Below are 26,516 nucleotides of genomic sequence, written 5' to 3'. Positions count from 1 at the left end.
CGTTCCGGTGTCGATTGATTGCGGCATAAAGATTCCCCTATTTTGATTTTAATAATGGAACAAGGGAAAATTCGAACAAATTATTAGTAGTAAAGCCACTACGATTAAAAGTGAGAGTCGTGTTGCCTGCCTCTGCCTGGCTCGTGCAAAGACTTTTCCATGTTGTAGGGCCATGTACTTTTCCGACGTGGCGTATGTCGTTCTGGTTGCCATGTGAGTAATAGGGGATGCTTACACACAAAGCTAGAGATTTGGGGCATGAAATAGACATAAAATCCAATCACTATATCTATGATTTATTGATATGTAGGATATATGGAATACAGCAAGTCAAGACAATGACTCGTCGAGTATAAAACCAAAGTATCTTTCCCCACGAGATGGGTCTCGATTTCTCTCAAGCTCGGCATTCCGGTCCCCGCTTTATTCCCTGGAGCTCGGCGACGGCCAACCAACAGTGGTGCAGGCATAATAAGCTGCCGGCTAAACATTACACATTACCAACCCGATTTTCGCAACAGCTTCTCATCAGTCACTCACGAACCCTTTTACGCGCGCGCGCTCTCACCATCTTTCGCCGACACAAACCTGAATAAAACACAACAACCCAGTCCACATTCCTCAAGATGCCGCCTCGCTGTATAAACCCTCCCTCGGCCGCCAGGCTGTTTGTGCAGCTCTCTGCCGGCGCCCGCCAAAGCTCCTCCATTCTCGAGGTCTTCCTCCCACGACAGCAGCAGATCCGACATCTCCGAACAGTCACAACTGTACAACACCCCAGGAGCAGCAACCCTTCCGTTCACCACCGTGCCGTCCGACACCATGCCTCACTCGAAAGTGCTTCGTCGCGGTCCTTTGCCCGGCGCGCCTTTAGCAGTACGAGCTCCCGGCGGAGGACCCAGGCGATTCGTAATCCACAGGTGGACGAGGAGGGCAAGGAAATGATGCTGGAGATCACGCCGCGTGCAGCTCAGGTAAGGTTTCTCTGGTCTACTTGGAATCACAACACTCGTTTCTTACAAGTATTTTTCAACAGCGCCTCACGAAAATCATGGAAAAAGATGAGAACCCATATCTCGCCCTGCGCATACAAGTAGAATCCGGCGGCTGCCACGGCTTCCAGTACCGAATGGGTCTGGTAACGTTACCACAGTCGCTGGCCCCTTCGTCCGAAGCCTCGATACCCGACGAGCCGTCCCCCGAGGCCGAAGCCGAAATGGCGCCTTCGACGACGACTACCACGAGTACCGACTCTCTGCAACAAGAACTCACCGAGGATGATACCATTTTTGCCTTTGCCAAAGACGACGCACCGGTGGAAGAAGGGAGTGAGGAGGCCCTGGCTACGGCGCCCAAGATTGTGCTTGATGTCCCCAGTCTGGACTTGCTAAAGGGCTCCAAGCTCGACTTTACCATGGAGCTCATTGGTAGCCAGTTCAAGATTGTGGATAACCCTGCGGCGTCGAGTAGCTGTGGTTGCGGTACTAGTTTCGACATTAAGATGTAATGGAGACGTCTTTTTGGAAGAAGAGTGTATTTCTAGACGGGCTATAATCGGACGAGCTTTTAATGTCAACTCCTAATAAGAACACCTGTGCTAGGGGCGTGCAAGATCCTAAAGATCCTGAGTTCAAGACATGACATGCTAGACAATAAGATCGCCTATAATGAAGAGAGTTGAAAAGCCTTGGGGGGGTTGGAATATCAACTTTGAAATATGCCCTAACGCAGTCGTATCGAGCGGTGAATCGTTTACCACATTGGTTGTACTTGTGCACATTGAACGTTGATGCAACTGCGAAGTTGAAACTACATCAATTCGTATATTTGTGGCGGCTGGCTAAGTAATAATAAGCGAGGCATTATGATCCTGAATATATGAGTCTGGATGCCGACCAAGGTAGCGCAGGTCAAGCTACCCTTTAAGAGGGTTAAAATTGCAGTGAAAGGAATTTAGGCGATGGCTGTGATGGGCCACATATGAGCTGTCTAATTGGATTGTTTTCTGTATTGTGAGAGATCATTCTTATAGGCTTATCGCAATCTGCTCCCCACCTGTCTGTGTGCAAGGTGTTGCATGGCCTTTGTGAGGGTTAAAATTGCAGTGAAGAGTAATGTACCTAAAGAATAGCCTATATATGCTCCCACCTGCCCACGTGGCGAAGTGTCGCATCGCTTTGGTGAGTGTTAAAATTGCAGAGTAAAAGGCAGATTTTGTCTCACAAAAGCTTCACTTTCATCCCAAGATGGCAAGTGCGTTTAAAATGTACCGTATGAATTTCGAATTACATAATCGCATCTACATCTTTTCAACAGCGTGCCTTCTTCGAAGTTGAAATCGATCGAAAATGCTTGTCCTTTGGTGTTGTAATTCAAGCATTGCTGAAAACAATATTGAAATTAATTGAGATTCAGAGAGCCTGGATTATGCTATGCGACACGATTCACTACTCACCATCGGGATAATCGTAAGCATAACGGTTCGGGCAATTGCCTCTCTCTTAATGAAGATTGAATTCGAGAAGTTTGGTTGAGTGTTCAATTTATCCAATCTGCCAAACGTCCCATATTTATTTATGTCTGATCTGCTCTCAGATTTAGATTGAATAATGATACGGATATTTCCTTTTAATTTCATTTCTTCTGGAGGAAAAGGGAAAGAGAAAATTCAAAGGAAGCGATTCTAGGTGTGAATATTGCTAGCCGCAGTACGATAGTTTTGGGTTGATGAACCACCAATCGTATTCCAATATAGTAAGGGTGATCACGGAGCAATGCCTCTTCATCAAGTCTTGCAACCAAAGGATCAGTATGTATCAAGGAGTCAAGCTTATTCTACCTAAGACACTTCAGAGTTCTCATCCCTGACAAACGAAAACACACCGTTTTGTGTAATTTCAGTGGCATACTTTTGTTACCTAGGCACAAAGGAAGTAATCAGATTACAAGACATGAATGTGTCTGGATTAATACAAAAAGAAAGTTTTGAGACTAAATATATAACAGGAAGGTATTCTTTAATCGGTAATCCTATTCATCACTTCGTCAAACCACTCGACCCTACAACTTCATGCCCGTCATCTTGGCTACCCTCAAGCTCTGTCTCATGCTGAGGTCGAGCATGATCTCCTCGCTACCGCCGGGGATGGCGTAAGCGCGCACATCACGGTACAGTCTCTCGACCTTGCCGCCCTGGCCACCTCTCGAGTACGAGAGACCACCAAAGATTTGACTGGCCTCACGGGCGCAGAATTCAAAGGTGAGGGTGGATTGGGCCTTGAGGCCGGCAATGGGTCCACCGAGGCGCAGCATGGCCTCGGTCTCGCCCATCTTCTGGCACTGGAAGATGAGGTTCTCGAGCCAGTTGTACGAGGCCTCGATCTGGCGGGCCATGTGGGCGAGCTTCATGCGGATGACGGGGTGGTCAATGAGCTTCTTGCCAAAGGTGCGGCGCTTGTTGGCGTACTTGACCGACTCCTCGTAGCAGACACGGCTGAAGCGCAGGCATTGGATGATGATACCCATGCGCTCGTGGTTGAAGTTGGTCATGATGACCTTGAAGCCCTGGTTCTCCTTGCCGAGCACGTTCTCGACGGGGACCTTGACGTCCTCAAAGGTGATGTAGGTCGTACCCGACGACCAGACACCCTGGCAGTCCATGCGGCGCGTGCTGACACCGCCAAAGTCGCGCTCAATGAGGAGCAGGGTCACGCCGTTCATGCCCTTGTCCGAGGTGCGCACAGCCGTGGTGAAGTAGTCACACCAGATACCGTTGGTGATCCACTTCTTCTCGCCATTGACAATGTAGTGCTTGCCGTCCTCGCTGAGCTTGGCCTCGCAGCCCAAGTTGGCAACGTCAGAGCCGGCGTCGGGCTCGGTAATGGCAAGACATATCCGCTTCTCACCCGAAAGGATGCCGGGCATGATGCGGTCCTTGAGCGCCTTCTTGCCAAACTTGATCAAGGGCGGGCCACCAATGCCGTAGCCACCAATCATGTTCCAGACGAAACCGCCGCTGCCTACGCGGGACAGTTCATCTGTGACAATCATCTCGTGGAAGAGATCCCACTGCTCCGGTGGCACGGCCTTGACCGAGTTCTTGGTGTACTCGACGGGGTAGTGCACGCCCAGAAGACCGGCAAGGTAGCCACGGCGACCCATCTCGAGGAAGATCTCCCGTGGCACCTCCTTCTTCTCGTCCCATTCTGTGACATTGGGCTCGATGGCGGTCTCGATCCATTCGCGGATCTCGGCTCGCAGGGCAGCGTGCGACTCGTTGAAGTAGGGAGAGTGATACTGTTGTGCCAAGTCAATATATATAAATACAAAGCTTCTTGCATGTGAAAGCGGTTTGTATAAGACGTACGTTTTGGTACCAGCTGGGGTCTGCAAAGGGGATCTGGTCGCCATAAGGTTCCAGGGCCTCGGTTTCTTCCTGGTTGGCATTTGCAACAGCCTTGGATGCGGCGGGTGTAGCTTTGGGTGCTGCAACAGCGGGATCTGGCTTGGCAGGTTCCTCAACCTTCTTTTTCGTGTCGAGCGAGCCGACCTGCAGCGAAGACTTGTACTTCTTTAGGATAGCCTCGTTGTGGTACTTCCAGAACTGCTTGGAGGCATCTTTGCCGCCGACTTTTTGCAGGATCTTTTTGCCGCCTGGTAGGAGAGAAGATGTGTTGTTAGCAATTTTGGAATGTAGATTAGTATATGCTGACATTGATGCATATACATACCAGGGTGCTCATCTTGGAACTTGGTGACATCGTAGACGTCCTCGTCAACAATAATGTACAACGAGTCCGGCTTGTTATGCGACGCAACGTCGCTGGCCTTGAAAGTCTGGGACATGGTTTCGCCGGTATCCAATCTATGTATGTATAATAATGGTTGGATGTATGCACAAGAATAAGAAGAAATGGTATCGAGAAGAAGAAGTTTAGTTCAACAAAGGTCAGAGAAATACAAATCCACAATGAAAAAGGGCCAGAAATGCCGGATGTCATGGCATTCTTAAAAAAGAAGAGCTGACCCGAGCTCGTTAGGTCGGCATCATTTTAGAATCACATGTGAGAGAAGAGCTCCAGTCCAGTCCAGTGCCAGTGCTGGGGTGTGGGCTTGTGGCTCGTTGACCCGTCGTCAGAGCACCGAAAGATTAGGGATACTACCAAAGAGAAGCACCAGTCAGCGGCGCCGAATTGGCAACGATAAAGTGGCTCTACAGCGCATTCCTACAGCGAGGATCACCACTAGCATCCGCCTAGGACGCCGTGCTTACATTAGCGCACCTGGCAAGCCTGGAGTCTTTCCCCGGGGGTATCCATTCCACTGTTTGTGGGGGAGACGGACGGGCTGTGAATGAGGTGGGACCTTGTGCTTGCTGGTCTCCAATCCCCGTAACGAAACTCGCTCGGGTTATGGCTCGAGTCGTGTCATGTGTTCGGTCCATTTTCTGAAGGGTTCGATTTGTTACGTTAGACGGGAACTTTAAGCATGTGATTGACGCCCTGGCTGTTCGGTCCCTCCCCCCAGATTCCCCAGCTTTTGGAGAACTGATGTCATTTATTTTCTTGGAGAAAACTTGGAGAAATAAAGGGCTTCCGTCCTATCCCAAACCCAAGACGGCATTTGCATTTGCATGGCCAATCTTAAAGATTAGCACGCGACAAAGGGTCTGAGTCTCGATCCACTATTTCAGCCGAGGTTCATCGCGTCCCCCTGCAGCCGAGTCAAGTCAGCGTGCGCCTGACCTATTCTTCATACTCGTCGACGCATCACCAAAAACCTTCATGATGGTGACAAAATGATGAACTCTGCGGCATTGTGCAATGGTCTCATGACATTTGTATAGGGTCCGAAACACCTTATTCCATCAACAGTCCAATTCGTCACTTTAGATCAACAAGTCGATGAAGAGATTTCTAGGTAAAGACGCAATTGCAGCTGTTTCGCAGTCATTGTATTCACTGCTTTCTGCCGCAGACGCTCCCATTGTTAAACTGAATCAATTCAAAAAGTGTCTATAGCAAAACGTTCATCCCAATAATGCATCCTCCAAATCACAAAGTGACAACAATCTTCGTCGCACTGACGCCCTTTTTATACGTATTCATCGCATCCTGAATCTGCCCCAGACCTTTACCCACAACCTGCGGCTCCGGCTTGGCCTTGAGCGTCCCGCTGATCAGCGCCCCGGGCACGAACTTTTCCCAGACGCGCCCGCTGCCCTCGGGGGTCAGCACGGCATTGGTGGACCACACGGTGGGCACCTCGACATCTGGACGGGGGCTCTCGACGCCAAACAAGACGACAGATACGAGCTTGGAGCCAAATGTGGCCGCCACGTCGGCGCACACGCGCACCGTATCTGGTTTGCTGATGCAGTCGTACGCGCCGGCAAACGCCAGTCCGGCGTCCTTGAAGTGGGAAATAATCCTGGTCGTGATATCGGCGTCGGCATAGTCAAAGACGGTCACGTCCTCGGCGCCGGTTGCGACTAGTGACCGCACAAAGCCGTGGTTCTTGGTGCTGGCCGTGGTCACGACCTTGTAGCCCGAGGCAACGGCGAGCTGGATGGCCGAGCACCCAATCGACGTGGCGCCGCCCCAGATGAGCACGGCTTCATTGCCCGTTTTCTGTCCGCCGAGCTCAACGGCGGGCTCGCGCAGCTTCAGGTGCTCGTACAGCGCAACGGAGCTCGTCGAGATGCTGAGGGGCAGCACAGCGGCTTGCTCAAACGACAGGCTGTCGGGGATCTTTGCCACGCCGGCCTCGAGACAGGCGGTGTACTCCTGGAAACCTCCATGCCGGGCGCCGCCGTGCACGAGACCCAGACAGTGCCCAATGACGCGATCGCCAACCTGGAAGCGGGTGACGCCTGAGCCGACCTTGGCGACGGTGCCGGCAATGTCGCTGCCCAGAACGTGTGGGTAGGCCAGAGGTATCACAGGCTTGTCTTGCACAATCGGCTCGGATGGGTTGATGGCAACTGCTGCTACTTTGATAATAACTTCGCCTGCCTCTGGCTTGGTCTGGTCAGGTCCCGGTCGGACCTCGAGGGGGTTAACGCCCTCGCCCACAAGCCAGGCTGCGCGGTTGGACTCGACTGAAGACATTATTTATTGCAAGTTTTAATTCAAATTTATAGGTAATTCAAAAGTTAGGTTGTTCAATGATGATGATATTCATATATGATTGTTGGACTCTGGCATCAAGTCATCTTATCCAAAGTCAACCTGGAGCTTATATACAGGTCCATCATGTCGATTGATGCGCGTTCTAGAACTTGATTTCAAATTCCACCCTTTGACCATGAAGCGTCCCGAAAAAGCAATTTTGTCAGATAACGGCAGTGTTCTTGTCGTACAACATCAGTCATCACATGTCCGTGGAGTTGCGACGACTTGTCCGTGTATGCAAAGTCCCCACATCCCACTGTGAGCTAAACCATTTTGAGCGGCGATCCGGCGCCGTGGACTTCCACGGCGTTTTCCCCTCTCAAGACTCGACTCCGCCCCCATTCTGACAAAGCCATTTCACAATGACCAATTTTCCATCTCGGACTCAGGCCGGTAGGTTACGAGACGAAAAATCATTGCACGACTATGGAGAGCTAAAGACAGCTGTCTACATGGGACCAATTAAAGACGTCGATATTCATCAATCAGGAAGTGTTCACTTGCATCTCAAGGCTTTCAATCTCAGCGGTATCAGTTCACCACAACCAGCATCTTGCAGTTTGTGGTTTGGAACCGCGAGACGACCAACTTCGGGTGCAATCGTCCACAATCAACCTGACTAGAAAAAGTCGCTTTAGCTCACTTGGGAGAGCGCCAGACTGAAGCTCCAAACTTCAGGAACGATATCTGGAGGCACTGTGTTCGATCCACAGAAGCGACAATTCAATATTTTTGCTACTTCCTTGGCTTTTTTTGCCCCAAGGTGGTTAACCTACTTGGGCTCATGGGTACAAGAGGCATCTGAAAAATGATTCGTTTTGTCAACCGGCTTGTTCATGGTTGCATTGGCGATTCTTTGTGTTCAATAGAATTGGCAACGTCGAGTGCACGTAGCTTGTCCTCAGTTCCAATAGGCGAGAGGTTTTATTGAACTTAAAGTATAATTTTCAATACGATAGCTGAATGAAAAGAAATTGTTTGCCATCATCGTGGGATGCTCCTTTTCCATGGCCTATTTATTCCATGAGTTTATATATGGTTGAAACCGAATGCCAAAGGGGGAACCAACTACCAGGTGTCTGGGATTGCATTATGCGTAGGTCGTTCAATTTTTCCTCGTCCAGGATGGAGCCAACCATTTCAAACAGTCGAGGGTGGACTATGTCACGAGTTTCTGACAGCCCAAAGAATGAAATCCATTCCTCACTTGTCCAAGAATGCGTGAGCTCATTCATGGAACTTGTATCGTCTGAAAAGTAAGGCTCAGTGTCCCGGCTGTTCATCTCCGGAGGACCCAACCCTGGCCAAGCAGGAGCATGTGGATATAATGCTTTCCTGTCACGATGATGCGCAACCCACGGGAATCTGCCCTTTCCGTCTCTGAATTGCCACAAGGCCTCCAATCCAATTGAGCTTGTGTGGGCAATGAAGTCTGCATCTGGTGGTCCTCTGGCGGCCCAAATTCTGTCGCACAGCAGATTTGCATCTTTAAACACGTACTCGAAACAATTCAAGTGAAGCCAAAGCGCCACGCCGCATGTCGCCACTTTTCTCTCTCCGGGCGAAAAGTTTCCCTAGAACCTCTCGATCCAGGGGCCTAGTCCCAAGGCATCAAGCTCGCTGCGATCTCTCATGCTGGGGATGTTGAATAGGTTTCGTGCCGTTCCCACCATGTAGTAGCCTCTCAATTTTCGATTGTGCTCGGTCAGCGATTCTTCCTCGACTTCAATTCCACCAAGGCCAAAGAAACCCAAGTAGATGGGTATCCAATGCTGGGCGCGTCCTTTTAGTTTGACAACCTTCTTGTTCAAGGACTTTAGTTCGCGATAAATGGCCCATGTGTACATACTCCTGTCGAGGTCTCGGTGGTGGACGTGGTTTTGAAAGAATGCTGCAAGGCTCTCGTGATTCCCTGGAAGCACGTAGCGTGATTCCACTGCCATTATACCAATCTTGTAGAGGTCTTCGCCGACCAAGAGGATCATGAAGTGTTTGACAAACTCGGGCATGTGCGCCCGGTAGACGACATGTAGCCGGCGAGATGATCTCATCAAGGAAAAAATATCGCGCGGGTTGTTGAATTCGTACACTATCATCAACAATAGCTCCACGGGGAGTGACTCGAGGGGGCTGGCATCGATGTTGTCCCGATGAAACATTATTTACTAGTTGTGTCGGAGCGTTGTAGTGGGCTTGTCTGAATAAATATTGACTAGAGGGGCAGTGATCTCTCCGATAAGGAGATAATTTGCAAAGCTTGAATATAAAAGTATCCAAGAATCATGGAGGTGCAGCTTGAAGATCAGTTGTTGCTCGGTTCACTGCCCAAGGTTGAAAATGGAGTCTGTGTCCAGTGAGAAGGTACCTATGGAGAAACTGCGATTAACACAAACGACACTTCAAGTCAAGAACGGCACCTATACTACAAGAGGAAGGCATTCTTCACTTTGACGTTCATATCTCTGGCACCTTCTGTCAACTGGGAAGAATAATCCAACTTTTGTTGACCTATGATTAATGACTGCTGCTGGCTTAACGGCAGCACGAGAATGGTAAGAAGTCAACATGTTACAACACTTGATATGACACGTAAACGACATTCCTATTGAAACTTGTACTTGGCAGAAGTGAAATTGATTTATTCATGAAACTTGGTAAAAGTGTACACAAAAATACCACAAGATCGTCGTCCTTTGTACCCAATTTAAATAGCGTCGAGTAACGTCATTTCTCAGCCCTGGACCCTCACTAGTTGGATTGCCAAATGCAGCTCTTCCCTCTTTCATCATTGGCTCAAAAGACGGCAGACACTTGGAAATAAAATAAAATCCATTCACCTTTGACAAGACTAACATTGTCAACTTCGCTGCTTATACTCTTTGTTCAAGTACGCTCCAAACCGAGTTGCGGCAATTAAAAAAATGTCAGGCACTTCTCCACCAGCGGGCCTAGAGTCCCTTCTCCGGTCCAAGGTTCCAGCGGGCTCATACGAGGCATTATGTTCCTCGGTGCTGCCCGCCATTGTGGACGGCATTGCCGCCATTGCAAAGTCGCTGCGGTCCTCGCACCAGGTCGCGCTGGCCGGCAGCGCCAACGCCTTTGGTGATGACCAGCTCAACGTCGATGTCGCGGCCGAGAACATTGTCCGTGCGGCCGCGGCCAAGTGCCCCGCCGTCGTCACCGCGAGCAGCGAGGAGGAGCCAGTTGAGCGATCAACCCGTGAGGGCGAGGATGCCACTGCCGCTTCTGCCGGCGAGCAGTACACCTTTGCCTTTGACCCCCTGGACGGAAGCTCCATCATTGCCCCCAATTGGTCCGTTGGCACCATTATCGGCATCTGGGAGGGTCTAAGTGCTCTGCACCAGGCGCCAGCAACTCGACAAGTCGCGGCCGTATTAGGCGTATACGGTCCTCGTACGACAGCCATCATTGCACTGCGGGTGCCAGGAGCAGAGGGAGTCTGTATCGAGGTTGGTGTGGGCGAGCAAGGCGTTCAGGACTGCCAGGTGATTCGAGAAAGCGTGCGCCTCCAGGCATCACCGCCCTTCAAGACGCGTTACTTTGCTCCAGCCAACCTACGTGCGGCCGCCGAAGACAGCAAGTACGCCGCGCTGGTCAACCACTACATCTCCAACAAGTACACGCTGCGATACAGCGGTGGCCTCGTGCCCGACGTTGTCCATGCCCTCGTCAAGAGTCACGGCTTATACGTCTCGCCCGTCACTGCGGCCAGCAAGGCCAAGCTGCGCCGCCTCTACGAACTCTTTCCGTTGGCTCTCATTGTGGAGTGCGCTGGTGGCAAGGCTGTCGACCCTGTCGACGGGAGCGATATTCTCTCCAAGTCGTCCAAAGACACAGACGAGCGGGGTGGTTTGATCTGCGGAACTGCTGAGGAGGTCGACTTTGCGGCACAATCATTGCTGGCATGAGATATTGAGCGTGAAAAACCTTTTTAGTGAAACCCCGAATCTACTTTGGTCGGCATATGGAGGCAAACCGAGCTTGGACCGCGAGCCATACTCGTGACGTTGAATGGACTCTAGCGTTTTCGAATCATAATTGCATCAAACTTTTCCTGTGGCTCGGGGGGCCACGAACCTAGATGATCTGTCCAATTCAAACCAGTTATCCTTTATAAGGCAAAATAAAGTAATAGCTCTTGACCATTTAACCACAGGTCACAGTGGTGTAGTGGTATTCTCTTCGCTCCGAGGAATCTTGTATTCCTAACTCTCTCTCTGGCTGGGTTCGCCCTCCCCCAGTCTTTTTGTTCGATCCTCCGAGTTGCCTCCCTTTTTCCTTTTTCACCTCCTTTTTTTTTTCATTCCGATCTCTTCAGACCTCGTATACTCATGTGCCCTTGCGTCTATTATCCAACTGCCAATATGCATAAAGATGCTGATGTCGATACTGGTCTTCTTAAACATGCCCTACTTATGTAGGTATTCAAGCCGCTGCATTGACGTTGACATGGGTTGACTGTCCATTCGACCGATTTCGATTAGAATTATTGGATAGTTAGACCTGAACTTTTTTGTGACCCTTACTTCATGGGACATTCACGGCAAAGGTCGTTATATCTGCGTTGATGTGGATATCAGATTTGCAAAATAAATAAAGTAGAACTATCTATCTAGTAATAATATTGAAATTCGTTTTCAAAAGAGGGTCTTGATGCCTCAAGGTATCCGGATACAATCTAGAATCTGACCGCGTTTCCACGAAAATTCATGCCGACTAACTCTGGCGCCAGGAGTGCCCCAAGTTCAACGTAAGAAATAATACATAATGATAACCCAGACCATTGACATCTACCGGTAGTGGAGCAACCGTCTCTCGGGGCCACCTAGCACCCGACGATTCTCCTTGACTTCGACAACCCGCGGCCCAGACTTGAACTCGATGCAGTCGCGGCAGTAGCCCCCAATGAGCTCCCGCTGCCAGCTGCATCCTCGACAGGTATGCAGGCCCGAGCTGTTGTAGTACGACGGCCGCGAAGAGGAGCCATAGTAGTACGACTTGTTTGCGCCCCCTGATGATGATGATGAGGAGGAGGACGACGAAGAAGACCAGTAGTGCTGGTCAGTCAGGTACATGGTCGAGCCCGATCGGTTATAAATGACCGAGTCGACTTGGCGCAGCGAGTCGCTGTCGATAACCATGGTGCCGTCATTGACGATGGTCTGCTTGCCGTGGCGACGATGAGAAGACGACGACGAGTGGTGGCCATGGTGGTTGTGGTGATGATGGTGGTTGCCGGCGCGGTCAATATTGCGGTATACTTTCTTGACCAGGGCGTCGCCGGGCGCGTATGTGTAGTCTTGACCGGACGAATAGTAGTACGGCATTCTTTGGTAAGACAGAGTTTCGGGAGGTTTCCCTCGAGCGAGTTTCCTCGGTGAGGCAAGGGTATTCAAGAACAACAACAAATGAATGTGTCGGATCCTGATCGGACAAGACCAAGATCAATATTATTCAGGGTTTAAACGACGAGGCTGTAATATTGTCGTGTGCAGAGAGAGTGGATACGGATGCAAGTTCAGGGCAGAGGTCAAATGCAGGGCAATCATTGTATATAATACCACCACGAAACCGGTCCCTCCCAATGGTCACGATACCTCTGCATACAGATTACTCTTGACTAACCAGACAGATAATCATATTTTCGGTGAACCAAATGAATGCGTTGTCACTTGAGGATCAGCCGCCCGCCCAATAACCACGTTTTCGTCATCCGCACTGCCTCCAAAGGGGGCGTCATAAGCCACGCACGCAAAGGTGGTGTTTTGCAGGTCGGCTTTTGTAGCCGGGCAGTGTACCAATGTATTGATCAAAGAGGTGTAGGGTGCGTCGCACACTGAGAGAACATGATCCCGAGGGGTCATGGTTTGTATTGGCCCAGGCCCTCACCGTTGACTCATTAGGGCGAGGCTCTGTAAAACTGGCATGTAATTTCAGCCATAGAGGCCCTCCATCAAATCTCAAAGTGCACTTTTGGGGGCTGTGTTGCTTTATTGGCCACCCGCGGGTTTGAGGGGAGGGAGCTGATGCTGACAGGAACGGTAGGTAGGTTACCGTAGGTCGGTACTTTGTAACCAAGAGTCCCATGACTGACTAATTGGCAGAGTCAGAGCATAAGCCCGAACAAGTCCAAACACCTGGCAAAACGTTTGTATCAGAAAACGCGCGGTTAGGTGCCAAGCTTGGGAGTCTAGCACAACTGCTCAGTTCCGATTGTTATGACCGTGTTTCACATGTATTGGGTGTAGGGTCTCCGCACCAAGACCATGTATACAAGTGTCAAGACGTCAAGACTATGCCAACCGCCCGTCGTACTGATTGAGCCGATGCAGCAGGCTCTCCGGTGAGATAATTCGACTGATGATAGTTTGCAGGCCTATAATGATTGCGAGTAATAAAAAATATTCACTTGCTAAGCCGGAAAATTGAATACGCCTACAGCTTTGTTTTTGCATCTATAGAAGCCTGCATCAAAAGAGTCCCGGGTCACAAATGTGTAGACTCCCGATGAATGGCCATTGCTTTTTTATTTGTTTCTTGACAATATGTGATCATCTACAAGACCTTTCAGTCGGTAGTCGGTCATGCAAATACAATTATCGGGCAACCACAACTAGGAATATAAGCTTTCTTCTAGGGATCTAGACAAAATACCGCCGTTCCGCTCGGTCCGGTCCGCACAAGATAGCTCAACCAACTTGACGTCCACGGGGGTTAATTATCCATGTTCAAATGATAAACGTCACAAGGCGGAGATTCATCTGTTACCGATACTTTCAGAGATGGTCTTGGAAATCATATTGACGTTTATATCTAGTTTAGATAATCGACTATTTAAAAGGGGCATTGTCCTTAATGATGTTGAAATATATGCCATGTATCGATGGGCGACCATTTACCATCTTCAGAAGAAATCAGCTTTCATAGATATCCAGCAATATCATAAAACAATCTTCAAGCTTCAGTCACCAAGATGAACGGCAATACCATACCAGAAGTCGGGACCCGTACCGAGCTCGCCTGGTCCATCAAGGAATTCCTCATGGACCGCCCATCGCTGCACCTGGGCGGACAGGAAGACTTTCACCAGGAGCGACGACACCACCTAGAAGTCTTTGGCTTCCACGCGCTGCCCGACAAGCTGCGCGCGCCCATTGGCCGCGTCGAGTTTGCCGGCGTCGGCGGCCCGCACGGCACCGTGCCCATTCGCCTGTTTTACCCACAGAACTACGAGGACAGCCGCCGCGGCATGGCCAAGGGCAGCGTCAAGGTGCCCGCCCTCGTCTACATGCACGGCGGCGGCTATACCGTTGGCAGCGTCGATGAGTTCGAGAATGGTCTGAGGTTGTTGGCGGAAAAGGCAAACATTATTGTGAGAACCGAGCACAGAAGCGTCTGATTTGCTGTTTAAAGTCTCGGTGTATTTTCTCACCATTACTATTTCAGACTATCGGCGTTGAATATCACCTGGCTCCAGAGTGGCCATTCCCGACCCAGCTCGACGACTATGAGGCCGTTATTACTTGGGCCCAAGGCCCCGAGGGTGAATCACGCGGAATCGATGGGGACCGCGTACTTGGTGGCGGTGACTCGGCCGGTGGTAACATGACTGCTGCCTTGGCCCTTCGAATGCATGACGAGGGCAAGAAGCCCATGAAGGCTCAGATTCTGCTGTACCCCGAGGCTAGGCTGCCTTTTGATACGCCCGCCGCCACTACGAATAATTCCGGCTTTTATCTCGAATGTGAGTGCCAAATGACTCGAAAACCATTATTATATTTCTCTCAAAAGAGCCAAGGCTGATTCATCAAAGGCAATGGAATATTCTCCTTTGCTGATCACTATCTGCCTCGGGCGCCAAATCAAAGCTACGCGCCCGGGCATAGGTACGTTTCACCAGGTATGCAGAAAGCCGACGATTTAAAAGGTGTTCCACCGGCGGCAGTGTTCACTTGTGGCTTTGACCCGCTGAGAGACGTTGGTGTCGAATACGCTGGCAAACTTCAAAAAGCTGGCAATCAGGTCCACTGGCACCATTTCCCCGAACTCACTCATGGCTTCTTGCAAATGGCACCTTGGAGTTCAGAGGCGACTACAGCCGTAGACAAGGTGGCAGACGAGCTCAAAAAGTTATCCAGCACTTAGGGCTGGTAAAGGTCAAAATAGATCCATTGTTGGTCGTGGGCTAGAACTGAGTTTCAAGTCTTCGTTCGTTGAGCCCATGTATGGGGTATAAATGCGACCCTCTGTATAAATGCAAATCGAATGCCATCTGTGTCGCGCAATAAAGCTTCATGCTACGTCACCATTCCTTTCCGTAATGCCACTCACGCCTGAACGCCCAAGAAAACAAGGAGGATCTCGATCCAGCCTCTAGCAATGATTCTGGTGGTCTGAAATTATGCCCCACGAGGCTTGGCCTTTTGCTTGGCCTTTTCCTTCTTATCTTCCTTGAGCTTCTTCTTGCGAGCATCATTTTGCTCCTCTACCTTGCGCTTGTGGGCTTGCTTTTGCTCTTCAGTCTTGGGAATACTTGACATAAAGTTAGCCAGTCAAAACATGAAGTATTAATCAAGGAGATGCTTACACTTTGAAGAAGCCCTCTAGTCGAGCTTGTTGAGAGCTCTTCGAGTTCTTCTCCAGTCTTGCGCCACCAGATCTGACTCTGTCTTCGGAGAATCCCTTTTCAGTGACAAGGAAGTTGACCAGACCGTCAATGTCGGGCTTTTCCCACTTGAAATCACACTCTGGGTCTTCGGCCTTGCGGACGTCTGGGTTGAAGAAGAGGTCTCGAGCATCGGCATAAGGCCAGTCCTCGGGGATGGTGTACTTTCCACTGCTCTCAATCCATTCAACCACCTTCTCGAGGGAACCGTGTTCGCGAATAAGCTTCAGAGCGGTCGAGGGGCCGATCTTGGGAATAGGGTCGAGGTAATCGCATCCCAACAGGATACACAAATCGACAAACTGTGACAGGCTACGTTAGCTTGGGCTACTGACTAGAATGGAGTATATAATGTCCCACCTGCTTGCGATCCATCATCAGACCTTCGAGCACCTTGTTAAGGTGAATCTCCTGAATCGGCTCCTTTCGCTGTTCGCTATAAGTCATGTGTCGCAGCAGGATGGGACTCTCGAAACAAAGAGTATCCATATCCTCACTGGCAGTGCCATAGACCTTGCCGGCTCTTGCCAGGACGGCGCACTGGGCTTCGGCCTCAGTGGGCGCAATGATGTACGGAATGCCCATGAGCTTGAGCAGTCGCTGGCACTCCTCGTTATGCTCACGGGTGACTCGAACGGTTCGTCTCGAGAATTTTTCGACATCTTCGGCGGTACCTGTCTCCTTGGCTTCCTCTAGGCCCTCGTGTGCCTCGGCTTTGCGCTGGAATCGCTTGGCCAGCTCACCAGACTTGAGCTTGGGAGGCTTGCCGTCGAAAACGTACAAGGGCTTGATTCCATTGTCGACCATCCGAAGTGTGCGGTAGAACATGCCCATGAGATGTGAAGTGGTTTGGCCCTCCTCGTTTGTGAGCATTTGGCCGTCGGATCGGACTGCAATGAGGAAACTGTAAATGCTCATGGAGCTGCAAAGGAAAGTTAGCAAATTCGTCGCATCAGGGTCGAGTTTCAACATACGCGTCCTGGAATATGTTAGCAATTTTATTCCTGGTTTCTCATGGGAATTGAGCTTACAATAGCAACCTTGCGACCGAACTGGTTCTTGATCTCACCCTCCTTGACAGCATCTGGAGCTTCATCCTTAATGATGGAGAAGAGGTTCTTGATACCCATCTTGGCGACTATTCCCCACGACACGCGCTTGACTTTTGGAGAAGTTTGTTTGACGCCCACAGAAATTTCTGAAAAGAAGAAGTGATTGACCACAAAATGTGAAAATATCTCTGGGTAGAATTGAAGCAAATGCGAATTTGGGTGATGTCACGATCTGGACGCGCTAGACCCTAGGAAAGCTTTCCCAATTAACGCGCCTGCCAAAGCGACGCGCCAAAAATGAGAGGGAAGGCATCTTATGCCCCCACTGCCCCGCGAATGCCTGGATTAGTGCAATGTTGCCTTGCACAATTTATGCATATATATTTATGTAACTACCCCCTGCATCGTCACTGGCATTGAGCGTCATCTTTATTGCCGAGGTTTAGATACGAGATCATTGGCTTACTCCCGGCCACATTGTTACACCTTTCTCTTGAACTGCGTTGCTTGGATTTGTGCGACATCTTATACCCATTTAGTCCCCAGTATAATCCAGAAAATGTTCTGATTGACAGCGTTTCTATTGCCATTTCACATTCAACTTTATTTGGATCAAGGCTTTGTTGTTTCTAGATTATTAGATCGTGCCCTGATGCATTGTTTGTAAGGTCGTTTTGTATAGACATTACTCAATAGACGGAAAGAATGGTGGCCGACGGGAAGTCCTCGCCACTCATCTCCTTGTGCGCTGGCGGCATTGCTGGTGGTGTCGAGGCCTTTTGCACGTATCCATTCGAGTTTGCCAAAACTCGCGTGCAACTATACGGCCATGGCAGTAGTAGGAATCCATTCAAGATTGTTGGGCAGGTCATTAAAGAGGAGGGCGTCACTGCATTATACAAAGGTTGCTCGACCATGATTGTGGTAAGTTGAACCGCCCATGAATACTCCAGACAGACTCTCACTCGCTACTAGGGTTCGATAGGTAAAGACGCCATCCGCTTCGTGGCTTTTGACAGCATACGAAAGGCGTTTGAGGATCCCGAGACACACACTCTTGGGCCGGCGCAGTCCATAGCATCTGGCATGGTCGCCGGAGTCGTGTCATCCACCATCATCGTCACACCTACCGAGCGCATCAAGACTGCCCTGATTGATGATGCCAAGACGCTGCAGCGCTTTCGGTCGCCTTGGAACTGCATCAGCACGCTCACGGCGGAACAAGGCCTGCGCCGGGCGTTGTATGCCGGCTATGTGACCACGACACTCAAGCAAATTGGGACCACGGGGTTTCGGTTGGGAACCTACTCCATCATCAAGGACTGGGAAAAGTCACGGGGCATCAATGTAAATTCACCATTGACCACATTTGCAAATGGAGCTGTCGCGGGAACGCTCACTACGCTGGCGACACAGCCCTTCGACACGGTCAAAACCAAGGCACAGCAGGCCAAGGCAGTGGGCACCATGGATGCCGTACGAATAATTCTCAAAGAGGACGGTTTCTTCAAAGGCTTCTGGCGCGGCACCGTCATGAGACTGGGAAGGACGGTCATGGCTGGCGGTATCCTCTTCACTGCCAATGAGCAAGCTGTCAAATTGTTGCGAACAATCACTCCACCTCAATACCAATAACCTATTTCCGTCAACTTTTGTCCAGCGATGATATCCATCTCGATACACAAGGTTAAATAGATTGTGGACGAGGACTGCTAGGGTTACTTTTGCAGATTGCCTTCGGGCCGTCTCCAACTTGTTATTTGATTTAGAGTTGAGGCTATGGGAGGTGTCACAACAGATTCGGGGTAAAGTCTCCAGGGCAAGATTCATCGGGTTTCCACATTTGGGGGTGGCCCCATCGCTCTCGGGTGTCATGACGACATGAACACAATTGAGAGACCAATGATCTCATGTAGTAAGATGGAGATGGGATCATACAATTTATCGTACAAGTGATAGAGCTTCATTATGAACTCCATAGCTTGACAGGATGGCAGAATTGCGCTACAAATTTTGTTAAAAGCATTCACGATTGCTTAGATTCAAGTCATCCCTCCTAGTGACCACACAATGCATCCAACTACTTCTATAGTCACTTTTGCCTTGCTATTGTTCGGCATTTCGATAGCTCAAAAATCATTCCCCGTAGATTTGAATAGCACATTCTCGGCCACAGGACCGCATAATGTACGAATAGACACGGGGACGTACGGACCGCCAGTCGAGGAGGTACACTACTACTACGACCAATGGCCTATAGGCATTGCCGTTTCCAAGACGGGCAGGATCTTTGCCTGCTACACCCGAGGTACCTACGATTATACGCTTGGGGAAATTGTAAACCTCACTGCCGAGGTGGCATATCCCAACCTGGAGCTCAACACGCCTCCGGATGGCCTGTCGACCGAGTTCAACGGCATCCCATTCGGCAGTGCGGACCGGGACCACCTTATCAGCGTGCAAGCCGTCTTTGTCACACCCGACGACACATTGTGGGCACTGGACACGGGCCGGCCGACCATCAACCAGACGACGAGCCCAGTAGTGCCATACGGGCAACCAGGAGGCCCCAAGCTGGTGGCATTCGACTTGAGCACCGACACGATCAAGGCGACCTACACGCTTCCAGCCGACGTGCACTTCCCAGACTCGTACATGAACGACCTGCGCTTCGATATGCGGTCCAACGTGACGGACTCGGGCAAGGGCATTGCGTACGTTGTGGACAGCAGTGACGAGGGTCGCACGGGGTTCATCATGGTGGACCTCGGGACGGGCGAGAGCTGGCGCCAGCTCAGCCAGCATCCCAGCACGCTCCGGACCCCCGAGGACGTCCCGAGCTATCAGGGCTTGCCGTTTTATTTCCGGTCCGAGGGCCATCCGGTCAATTTTCTCCAGGAGGGTCTCGATGGTGAAGAGCTCAGCCTCTACGGTGATGTGAGTGGCATTCGGACCCAGTTACGTTGTTATTTAATCATACTCAAGGCTGATATCATGACAGATTCTGTACTACTCGCCATTGACATCGGATTACTTGTATTCCATAGAAACCAAGTATCTACGCGTCAACCCCAGCAGTGATCCTCTGTCGCTCAAGAAGGCCTTTGACAATGTTAAGAACCTTGGACAGCGCGGTGGCAACGCAAACGGCTTTTCTGGCGACAGCCTGGGTAATGTATACATGCTGATGCCGGAGCACAATGGCATATTCATCTACAAGTAAGTCCATACTCCATTCACGCATTTTTGCATCATTTCAAGCACAGCAGAGCTAAGGACTTTCAAAAGCTCTACTACGCATCAAGCTATGCCATACGTTCGCGACCCGCGGATCATCTGGCCAGACAGCGCAAACGTGGGCTTTGATGGCTATATTTACATGAATATCAATCAATTACCTTATCAACCCAACTGGAACAATGGCGTCGACGGGAGACAGTATCCTGGTTTGATACTGAGGGCAAAGCTGCCCGATGGGGCGTCCAAGAACACTCTGCTCAAGTAGTAAACAAGCTGACACGAGTTTCTTACCGTGGGCGAGCAACTCATTTCATCTTGGTTGTGTAGTAAATATCCAGTCGGGAGCGACGATATTCAGGGGAAGTCCACTTGATGGCGAGCCCAATCTGGCGCCTTGGTGGCCCTCACATTTATAAAGAACTTTCACTTGCCTTTTCACATAATACTGATATTTCTATATACTCAATCATGAATACATTGGGTGCCAGTAGTGAATTCAAACGCTTCTTGATATGCGGCGAGGTTTCCACTACGCTGCAAACGATCCCGAATACTTCCAGTACACCACATAATTGAACCCCTGTGCATCATAAAACGGACCAAGACCAACACTGGATCCATTCGCGGTAGCCGTGAAATCAAGGCCAGACGTACTGGTGCGGCTCACCGAGTCGAGGGCCAAGGTAGGCGCCGAGGAAACGGTCGAGGAGCCATAGTTGCCCGAGAGGATCACGGGGCCATAGGCAACGGCAGCGAGCGAGGTATCGTCATTGGCCGTGATGAGCCGGAGACTCATGGGCAGCTGCACCACGATCTGAGTCCCCGACGTCCAGGAACCCGAGAGCGTGGCGTAGGATCCGGGGTCCGCGGCGACGCTCTGCTGCGCGCCATTGACTGTGATGGTCGCGCCCGAGGTCCAGGACGGAATGCGGATCTTAATGTCAAAGGTGCTCTCGCCGTCGATTGTAATGGTCGTCGTGTCCGACACGGGGAACGTGGTGTCTTGCGTGACGGTGACGCCCTTCTGGGACCAGTCGAGAGTCGACGGGGCGAACAGATTAATGTACAAGGACGACGTGTCGTAAGCATAGACCGAGTCCATTAGTCTGGTGTTGACCTCTAAGCCCGTACCCTGGCAGCACCAAAACGAGTCGTAATCGGTACTCCATGTGCCGCCTCCCCAAGCGGGCCCAACGCCCCTCTGGCCACCGGCAATCAGGGGCGTAAAGTAGGTAATACCGCCGTGAGAGTCGTACTGGTTCTGGGCACCGAGGACGTGATTGATGAGGGCGCGCTCGTAAAAATCAAAATAGTCGGCATCGGGGCTCAGCGTCCAGAGCTCCCTCGTCAGCTTGAGCATGTTGACCGAGTTGCAGTGCTCGCACGTGTCCTCGGTCAGCCACGCGGCAATCTCATTGGGAGCGTGAAAGTGTTCGGCTTGGCTGTTGCCGCCAATGGCATACGTGTGCTGGTTCACGGCAAACTCCCAGGCGTTGCGCGCAATGTCATAGTACCGCGTCGTGCCCGTTGCTTTGAACTCCCGGGTCGCGCCGATCCATTTGGGCACCTGCGTGTTGGCGTGTAGGCCGTTGAGCTGGTCCTGGTCTGCGGCTAGCGGGTCGAATACGGCGGCGTGATCAAAGCGCTGGGCGACTGTGATCCATTTGGTATCTCCAGTTTGTCTGTAGATATCCGTGAGGACATCGTTCATGCCGCCGAATTCCGTCTGCAGCACTGCCTGCATCTGAGTTGTGCTCAGGGCGCTCGTACGGGTATCTACCCAGCCGGCGAGGGCAAGCAAAACCGTTTCGGATGTCGTATCTCCAACGTTCCTCCATACGTCGAGCAGACCCTGCATGATCTTGTGGATAACATAGTATGGAACATTCCCGTTTGAGAGGGTCCCAGCCTCGAGAGCATCGAAATCGGACTCTGGAAAGCCAGAGAGGTAACCAGTATTGAACCCGGCAGCTGCATTGTTCTGCTGACACTCGAGTAGCTCAGCAACAAAGGACACTGCCCGATCTCGACATTCCGTGTCCTTCAATGTAGAGTAGCACTGAGACCAGGCCGACAAGAGGTGGCCTTGGGCGTGACTTCGGAAGGGGAAGTCGGGAGCATCCCACCCGCCATTGGCAGAGGCTCCGTTGGTGGAAATACCATGATTGTTCCGGAAGACATAGAGCATGCGGTCGGGGTCGACGAACTTGAGGTACGTCAGGGTGCGGTTTTGGTTCTCATGGAGACGACCGTCATTCAGTGTGACTTGACTGATGTCGAAAGTGTATGCTGCAACGCCGTTATCCGTGGTGACGGGTGGATCTGCCTGTGCCGTTGCAAGACGGACGAGACCCGCCGTGCAAAACAGGAGACTTGTGAGGGGGACCATTTTGCCAAGTTGACGTGCCGCGATGTATCTGATCAGCCGAAGATGAAGGCGATGGCGCAACCCAGAAATCCCGAGTGCATGATGGGTGATGGGGCTATTAAATAGTCCTCGTGCTTCTTCATCATGATACCAAGACACCAATCGACTGGAATCAAACCACTATCGACCTGGGTTATTTGCTTTCCATGCGCGGCAGTGACTGAGTATGGTGGCCTGTCTAAGCAGCAGTACAGTACGACCTCAGCACAGAAAGTCCACCAGTCGCGCTGAATGTCTAGAGTCGTAGTCCGTTGGCGACGGGGAGTGACCCCCGGCCTGCTGCTCCGCCCATCGCCTTGGTCGGCACCCCTGTGGGTTAATCAAGTGGCCTTGTGCCTGATCCTCCTTGGTTGTGATTATAATAGTATGCATACCCCGCAAATCACCAGATCGTATTTGCAAGGGGACCGCCGGCAGTAGTGGGCGACCATTGAAAGGTGACATAATCCAAGCGCGCCTATAGAGTTTGAGTATTTTGCCGGACTTTGAGGTACAGCATCAGGGTCCACTTCAGTGTTGGGGTGCAACGGATCCGGAGAGACGAGAAAAAGCAGATCCGGCGCCTGAGTGATGGTGTCGCAATGGGTTGGATTGGCGCTGTAGATCTAGCAAAAAAGATGCAGACGCTTATTATTTACAGTGTCCATATCTCAATCTGAGATATGAATTGAATGCCGCCTGTTGAATCATAGCATCGGAATGTCTACCTAGTGTCGTCTTTACTATTCTGATCAAGATAGTGGATGCGCGCCAATCCTTGCAATTCCCAGTAGTTCAAGGTAGTTGTGGCGGCAGGAGCTGCAACGTACGAGGCATGCAAATGTTTCTTTATTCAATGATCTATCCCGAGACAGTCAAGAGGTGTCTCTGATTCTGGCCACGAGATTGCCATACTATCCTAGCTGCGTAGAAGTAGAGTTGTTAAATGTTGTTATATTCGTTGCCCAGGTCACTGCCGCTCCAGTTCCGGCCCCGCGATCAGCCATTCGATCCATCGTGATGCTCAAACCGACGTCTTTTCCGAAGGACCAGGGAGGAATTCCTCAAAGCCCCGAATCAGGTCATCGTGGCCCACGAATAGAGTCTTGACATCCTCCAGAGCCTTAGCTGTCCGGTCGTTTCTCTTCTTGGCCACATCCTCGTCCGACTCCTGCTTTGCGGCCGGGTCTGCTGTAGCACCCGCCTTCTTGGCCGCCTGGTGCTGTGCGACCACGGCCTCGATGTCGCTTCGAAAGGCGTCGTAGTAGTCTTTGAGGATCTTGAGGAAGCTCTGGTAGGTCTCGGAGTCTGCACTGAACGTTTCCTGTGCGCGAAAAGTGGTGTTAGCAATTGCTATGCGCGCCAATTATCCCTTTGCCGTCTCCCCTGGCGGCCATGGCCCCCTCTACTTTTGTCTGTTGTTAGTCGTATGTGCGGGGTGATCGCCGTACACACCTGAACCTGCTTGAGATAATCTAGCGACCGATTCATGTTTGGATTGGACGGGGCTTGAGGCTGCGCCATTGTGAGCTGACTTTATTTTCACTGTAACGTGTCTTTGGAAATCCTCTGGTTGAAACCTGGCAGTAAAAAAGGTTGCGGATTTGAGGTTTCGCCCACTTCGCTCAATTGGTGCTTCCGGGCTTGAAGTACAGAAGCAGCCACGTTGACCTGTGGACTTGCATCATTCACAAGCCTGCAGGTCGAAAACCCCGGACTAGGAACCAAAGACCACCCCCAGGGCCCAGCTTGGCGCATTAAGCCGGCGGAGATCTGGCGCTAATAATACCCATCACAGCGGGAGTACCTACACAGTAGGTACAGGGGTACGTAAGGGGCTTTTGCTGCTGCCATATTAGGATAATACCGTAAGCCGATATCCTTTAATATTCCATATTATAATTATACGTTCGCAATACTGATATTCCACTTATCATATTTAATTCGAAATAAATCTTGCTCTATTCTTGATATCATCGTATATGAGAAAGCAATAAAAAAAAATAACCTTGAATTTTATACGAGGATGAAACTGTAGAGGGCCTGATCGAAGGCGAGTCTATAGCGGTACATTTCAGAGGACCTGTACCAGACTCGGTGTCGTAAATTAGCTTCGCGTCGCACTGGACAAAGTCCATCCCATCTGTTTTTGCAGCTGGGTGTGAGGCTTTCTAAGAGAGCCGCCTTGCTCGGGGAATCGAACCCCAAGCCTGTAGGATAGTAAGGACTCGAACCTTACCATTAGGCAACTGCTCTTATTTGGTTGAAAGAAAGGGACATTAACGACAACCAAGAGGTCAGCTTGTTTGCAAACGAACACAATGACTAGGCAACGATGCTAGCCACCCATTTATTCATTATTATATTTATCCATTTATTCACTCATTCATTCCGGCATGCATGCATTCATTCATTTGTCCAATGTTTGTTCATGGTCTTTATTGATTTGTCCATTCATTCATCTGCTCTTCATTTAGCATTGATTGTATTACTGTGTCCATTGTCAACCTGAATCCCTTGTTCAAACTGCCCTCCCATGCTCTGACCATGTACCATCCATTCTTCCCATATTACTCGCTGTCTCGAACTCTGAAAGCCAGAGTCATGGGGTTTCCGGTCATGGGTTGCGGTTGAGGACTATGTCCAAGAATCAGACCCTCCATCTCCATCGATGCTGACATTGTCCTTTGTGCAAGGTTAGCAATTCAAGCAATCTCCAGTATGATTTGGGATTACCTGCTCGTTGGTGAAACTGTCGTCTCGCTCGTGGTCGGACTCAGCCTCGTCAACTTGTGATAGTTTCTCAACGTCCGAGTCTCCGAACTCGGTGTCCTCTCCGTCCTTGAAGCCCCAGTCCCAGAGAACTTCAGGTGAGGTACGGCTGTAGCCGTTAATGAAAGTCATGTGGAGACCGTCGATGGCATCGGTGAGGCAGTTTGTAAGCCATGCTCTCTTCGGGGGAGCATTCGGTCCATAAACGGGGAGATCTTTGAGAAGGTTCTTGAGAACCATGCGCGATGAGATTGCTGCTCGGAATAGGCCGGAAATGGCCTTGGTTGAAAGGCTCTTGGCCCAGGACACTTCTGTCTTGTACTTGTCGAAGAATTGCTCGACGGACAGCTCGCCACACTCCTGAATGTGCTCGCTGACAAGATTGATGACCTTTGAAAAGGCACGAGCCATGGTGCTGGGCTTGTAGTCGGGGTATGAGCTTTTCAGAGCCTTGACAATGTTGCTCATATCCGTGTTTTCAAGGTCGGCAAACCTGCCACCGCGTCCAAACCATTTCATGCCATTCTAGGGCAAAATGGTGGCCAGGCGCGGGGTGGGTCGGGGAGGCTTGGCTTCTCCTCGTCTCTTGGACTTGCCAAGCTTGTCGTGCTTGATTCTAGCCATCGTCCTCTCTGAAGAGAGAAAGAAAGCTATTAGCGAGAAACAAAAACCAACTCTGCAAAGAAAACGGAGAGAGAAAAGGTTTCCGACAAAAAAAAAGAGAGAGAATTTTAAGCAAAAAAAAAAAAAAGGAAAGAAAAAGCTTACCTCAGTACTGTGTGATTTGTTTCTTGTCGTGATTGAACAGCCAAGACGCGTTGGCAGAGAATGTTGTTTGTAGCTTAAAGACTATAAAAGTCTTGGCATCAAAAAGTTGGTGGTTGATTTATACTGAGCCAGGCCCGGCTGGCAGCTGGCCCCGACCCACTAATCTGTAGTGCAAACGCCCGCGAGGTACGTACTACTCGGGCGGTGGGCTTGAGGTCCGTGCGTCTAATCCCCTCGAGCTGCGGGCCACCACTTAGGCTCCCCCCCTTACCGTGGGTGGTGTTCATTGGAGAGAGGCAACAATTTTTTGAAGCTCTCCTAAAGCTCCAAGGCTGGGAAAATCCATCAAGGAGCCAACAAACCATCCCCACCATTACTACTACCGCCTGAAGCCCGCCCCGTGCTCTTCCCAGCTCAAA

The 26,516-nt window shown here is 50.7% G+C and overlaps 13 protein-coding genes across 13 annotated transcripts; 5 read left to right on the top strand and 8 right to left on the bottom strand.

Moving 5' to 3' along the window:
- Positions 1-626: 626 nt before the first annotated feature.
- On the top strand, positions 627-1,507 carry PFICI_12359 (uncharacterized protein; the record flags this gene model as incomplete). The annotated part of the gene is made up of 2 exons (XM_007840940.1): positions 627-974; positions 1,037-1,507. The coding sequence occupies 2 exons, from the start codon at positions 627-629 to the stop codon at positions 1,505-1,507; spliced, it is 819 nt and encodes a 272-aa protein (XP_007839131.1).
- Positions 1,508-3,060: 1,553 nt separating this feature from the next.
- On the bottom strand, positions 3,061-4,845 carry PFICI_12358 (uncharacterized protein; the record flags this gene model as incomplete). Its single annotated transcript, XM_007840939.1, has 3 exons — positions 3,061-4,296; positions 4,367-4,653; positions 4,731-4,845. 3 exons carry the CDS (start codon positions 4,843-4,845, stop codon positions 3,061-3,063), a joined length of 1,638 nt encoding a protein of 545 aa, XP_007839130.1.
- Positions 4,846-6,053: 1,208 nt separating this feature from the next.
- Positions 6,054-7,109, bottom strand: PFICI_12357 (uncharacterized protein; the record flags this gene model as incomplete). The annotated part of the gene is made up of 1 exon (XM_007840938.1): positions 6,054-7,109. The coding sequence occupies one exon, from the start codon at positions 7,107-7,109 to the stop codon at positions 6,054-6,056; it is 1,056 nt and encodes a 351-aa protein (XP_007839129.1).
- Positions 7,110-8,746: 1,637 nt separating this feature from the next.
- On the bottom strand, positions 8,747-9,181 carry PFICI_12356 (uncharacterized protein; the record flags this gene model as incomplete). Its single annotated transcript, XM_007840937.1, has 1 exon — positions 8,747-9,181. The coding sequence occupies one exon, from the start codon at positions 9,179-9,181 to the stop codon at positions 8,747-8,749; it is 435 nt and encodes a 144-aa protein (XP_007839128.1).
- Positions 9,182-10,093: 912 nt separating this feature from the next.
- PFICI_12355 (uncharacterized protein) lies at positions 10,094-11,101 on the top strand (the record flags this gene model as incomplete). Its single annotated transcript, XM_007840936.1, has 1 exon — positions 10,094-11,101. One exon carries the CDS (start codon positions 10,094-10,096, stop codon positions 11,099-11,101), a length of 1,008 nt encoding a protein of 335 aa, XP_007839127.1.
- Positions 11,102-11,983: 882 nt separating this feature from the next.
- Positions 11,984-12,520, bottom strand: PFICI_12354 (uncharacterized protein; the record flags this gene model as incomplete). Its single annotated transcript, XM_007840935.1, has 1 exon — positions 11,984-12,520. The coding sequence occupies one exon, from the start codon at positions 12,518-12,520 to the stop codon at positions 11,984-11,986; it is 537 nt and encodes a 178-aa protein (XP_007839126.1).
- A 1,646-nt stretch (positions 12,521-14,166) lies between these two features.
- On the top strand, positions 14,167-15,338 carry PFICI_12353 (uncharacterized protein; the record flags this gene model as incomplete). Its single annotated transcript, XM_007840934.1, has 3 exons — positions 14,167-14,565; positions 14,640-14,937; positions 15,007-15,338. The coding sequence occupies 3 exons, from the start codon at positions 14,167-14,169 to the stop codon at positions 15,336-15,338; spliced, it is 1,029 nt and encodes a 342-aa protein (XP_007839125.1).
- Positions 15,339-15,592: 254 nt separating this feature from the next.
- PFICI_12352 (Flap endonuclease 1) lies at positions 15,593-16,988 on the bottom strand (the record flags this gene model as incomplete). The annotated part of the gene is made up of 5 exons (XM_007840933.1): positions 15,593-15,725; positions 15,781-16,160; positions 16,219-16,780; positions 16,833-16,837; positions 16,890-16,988. The coding sequence occupies 5 exons, from the start codon at positions 16,986-16,988 to the stop codon at positions 15,593-15,595; spliced, it is 1,179 nt and encodes a 392-aa protein (XP_007839124.1).
- Positions 16,989-17,615: 627 nt separating this feature from the next.
- On the top strand, positions 17,616-18,545 carry PFICI_12351 (uncharacterized protein; the record flags this gene model as incomplete). The annotated part of the gene is made up of 2 exons (XM_007840932.1): positions 17,616-17,834; positions 17,886-18,545. The coding sequence occupies 2 exons, from the start codon at positions 17,616-17,618 to the stop codon at positions 18,543-18,545; spliced, it is 879 nt and encodes a 292-aa protein (XP_007839123.1).
- Positions 18,546-18,980: 435 nt separating this feature from the next.
- Positions 18,981-20,415, top strand: PFICI_12350 (uncharacterized protein; the record flags this gene model as incomplete). The annotated part of the gene is made up of 3 exons (XM_007840931.1): positions 18,981-19,847; positions 19,912-20,129; positions 20,199-20,415. 3 exons carry the CDS (start codon positions 18,981-18,983, stop codon positions 20,413-20,415), a joined length of 1,302 nt encoding a protein of 433 aa, XP_007839122.1.
- A 264-nt stretch (positions 20,416-20,679) lies between these two features.
- PFICI_12349 (uncharacterized protein) lies at positions 20,680-22,539 on the bottom strand (the record flags this gene model as incomplete). The annotated part of the gene is made up of 1 exon (XM_007840930.1): positions 20,680-22,539. The coding sequence occupies one exon, from the start codon at positions 22,537-22,539 to the stop codon at positions 20,680-20,682; it is 1,860 nt and encodes a 619-aa protein (XP_007839121.1).
- A 1,042-nt stretch (positions 22,540-23,581) lies between these two features.
- PFICI_12348 (uncharacterized protein) lies at positions 23,582-24,081 on the bottom strand (the record flags this gene model as incomplete). Its single annotated transcript, XM_007840929.1, has 2 exons — positions 23,582-23,881; positions 24,013-24,081. The coding sequence occupies 2 exons, from the start codon at positions 24,079-24,081 to the stop codon at positions 23,582-23,584; spliced, it is 369 nt and encodes a 122-aa protein (XP_007839120.1).
- A 1,113-nt stretch (positions 24,082-25,194) lies between these two features.
- On the bottom strand, positions 25,195-25,848 carry PFICI_12347 (uncharacterized protein; the record flags this gene model as incomplete). Its single annotated transcript, XM_007840928.1, has 2 exons — positions 25,195-25,242; positions 25,294-25,848. The coding sequence occupies 2 exons, from the start codon at positions 25,846-25,848 to the stop codon at positions 25,195-25,197; spliced, it is 603 nt and encodes a 200-aa protein (XP_007839119.1).
- Positions 25,849-26,516: the final 668 nt, after the last annotated feature.

The sequence above is a fragment of the Pestalotiopsis fici genome (genome assembly GCF_000516985.1).
Source record: "Pestalotiopsis fici W106-1 unplaced genomic scaffold PFICI_Scf_10, whole genome shotgun sequence".
Taxonomy (NCBI): domain Eukaryota; kingdom Fungi; phylum Ascomycota; class Sordariomycetes; order Amphisphaeriales; family Sporocadaceae; genus Pestalotiopsis; species Pestalotiopsis fici.
This window is presented reverse-complemented; position numbering and strand designations above follow the sequence as displayed.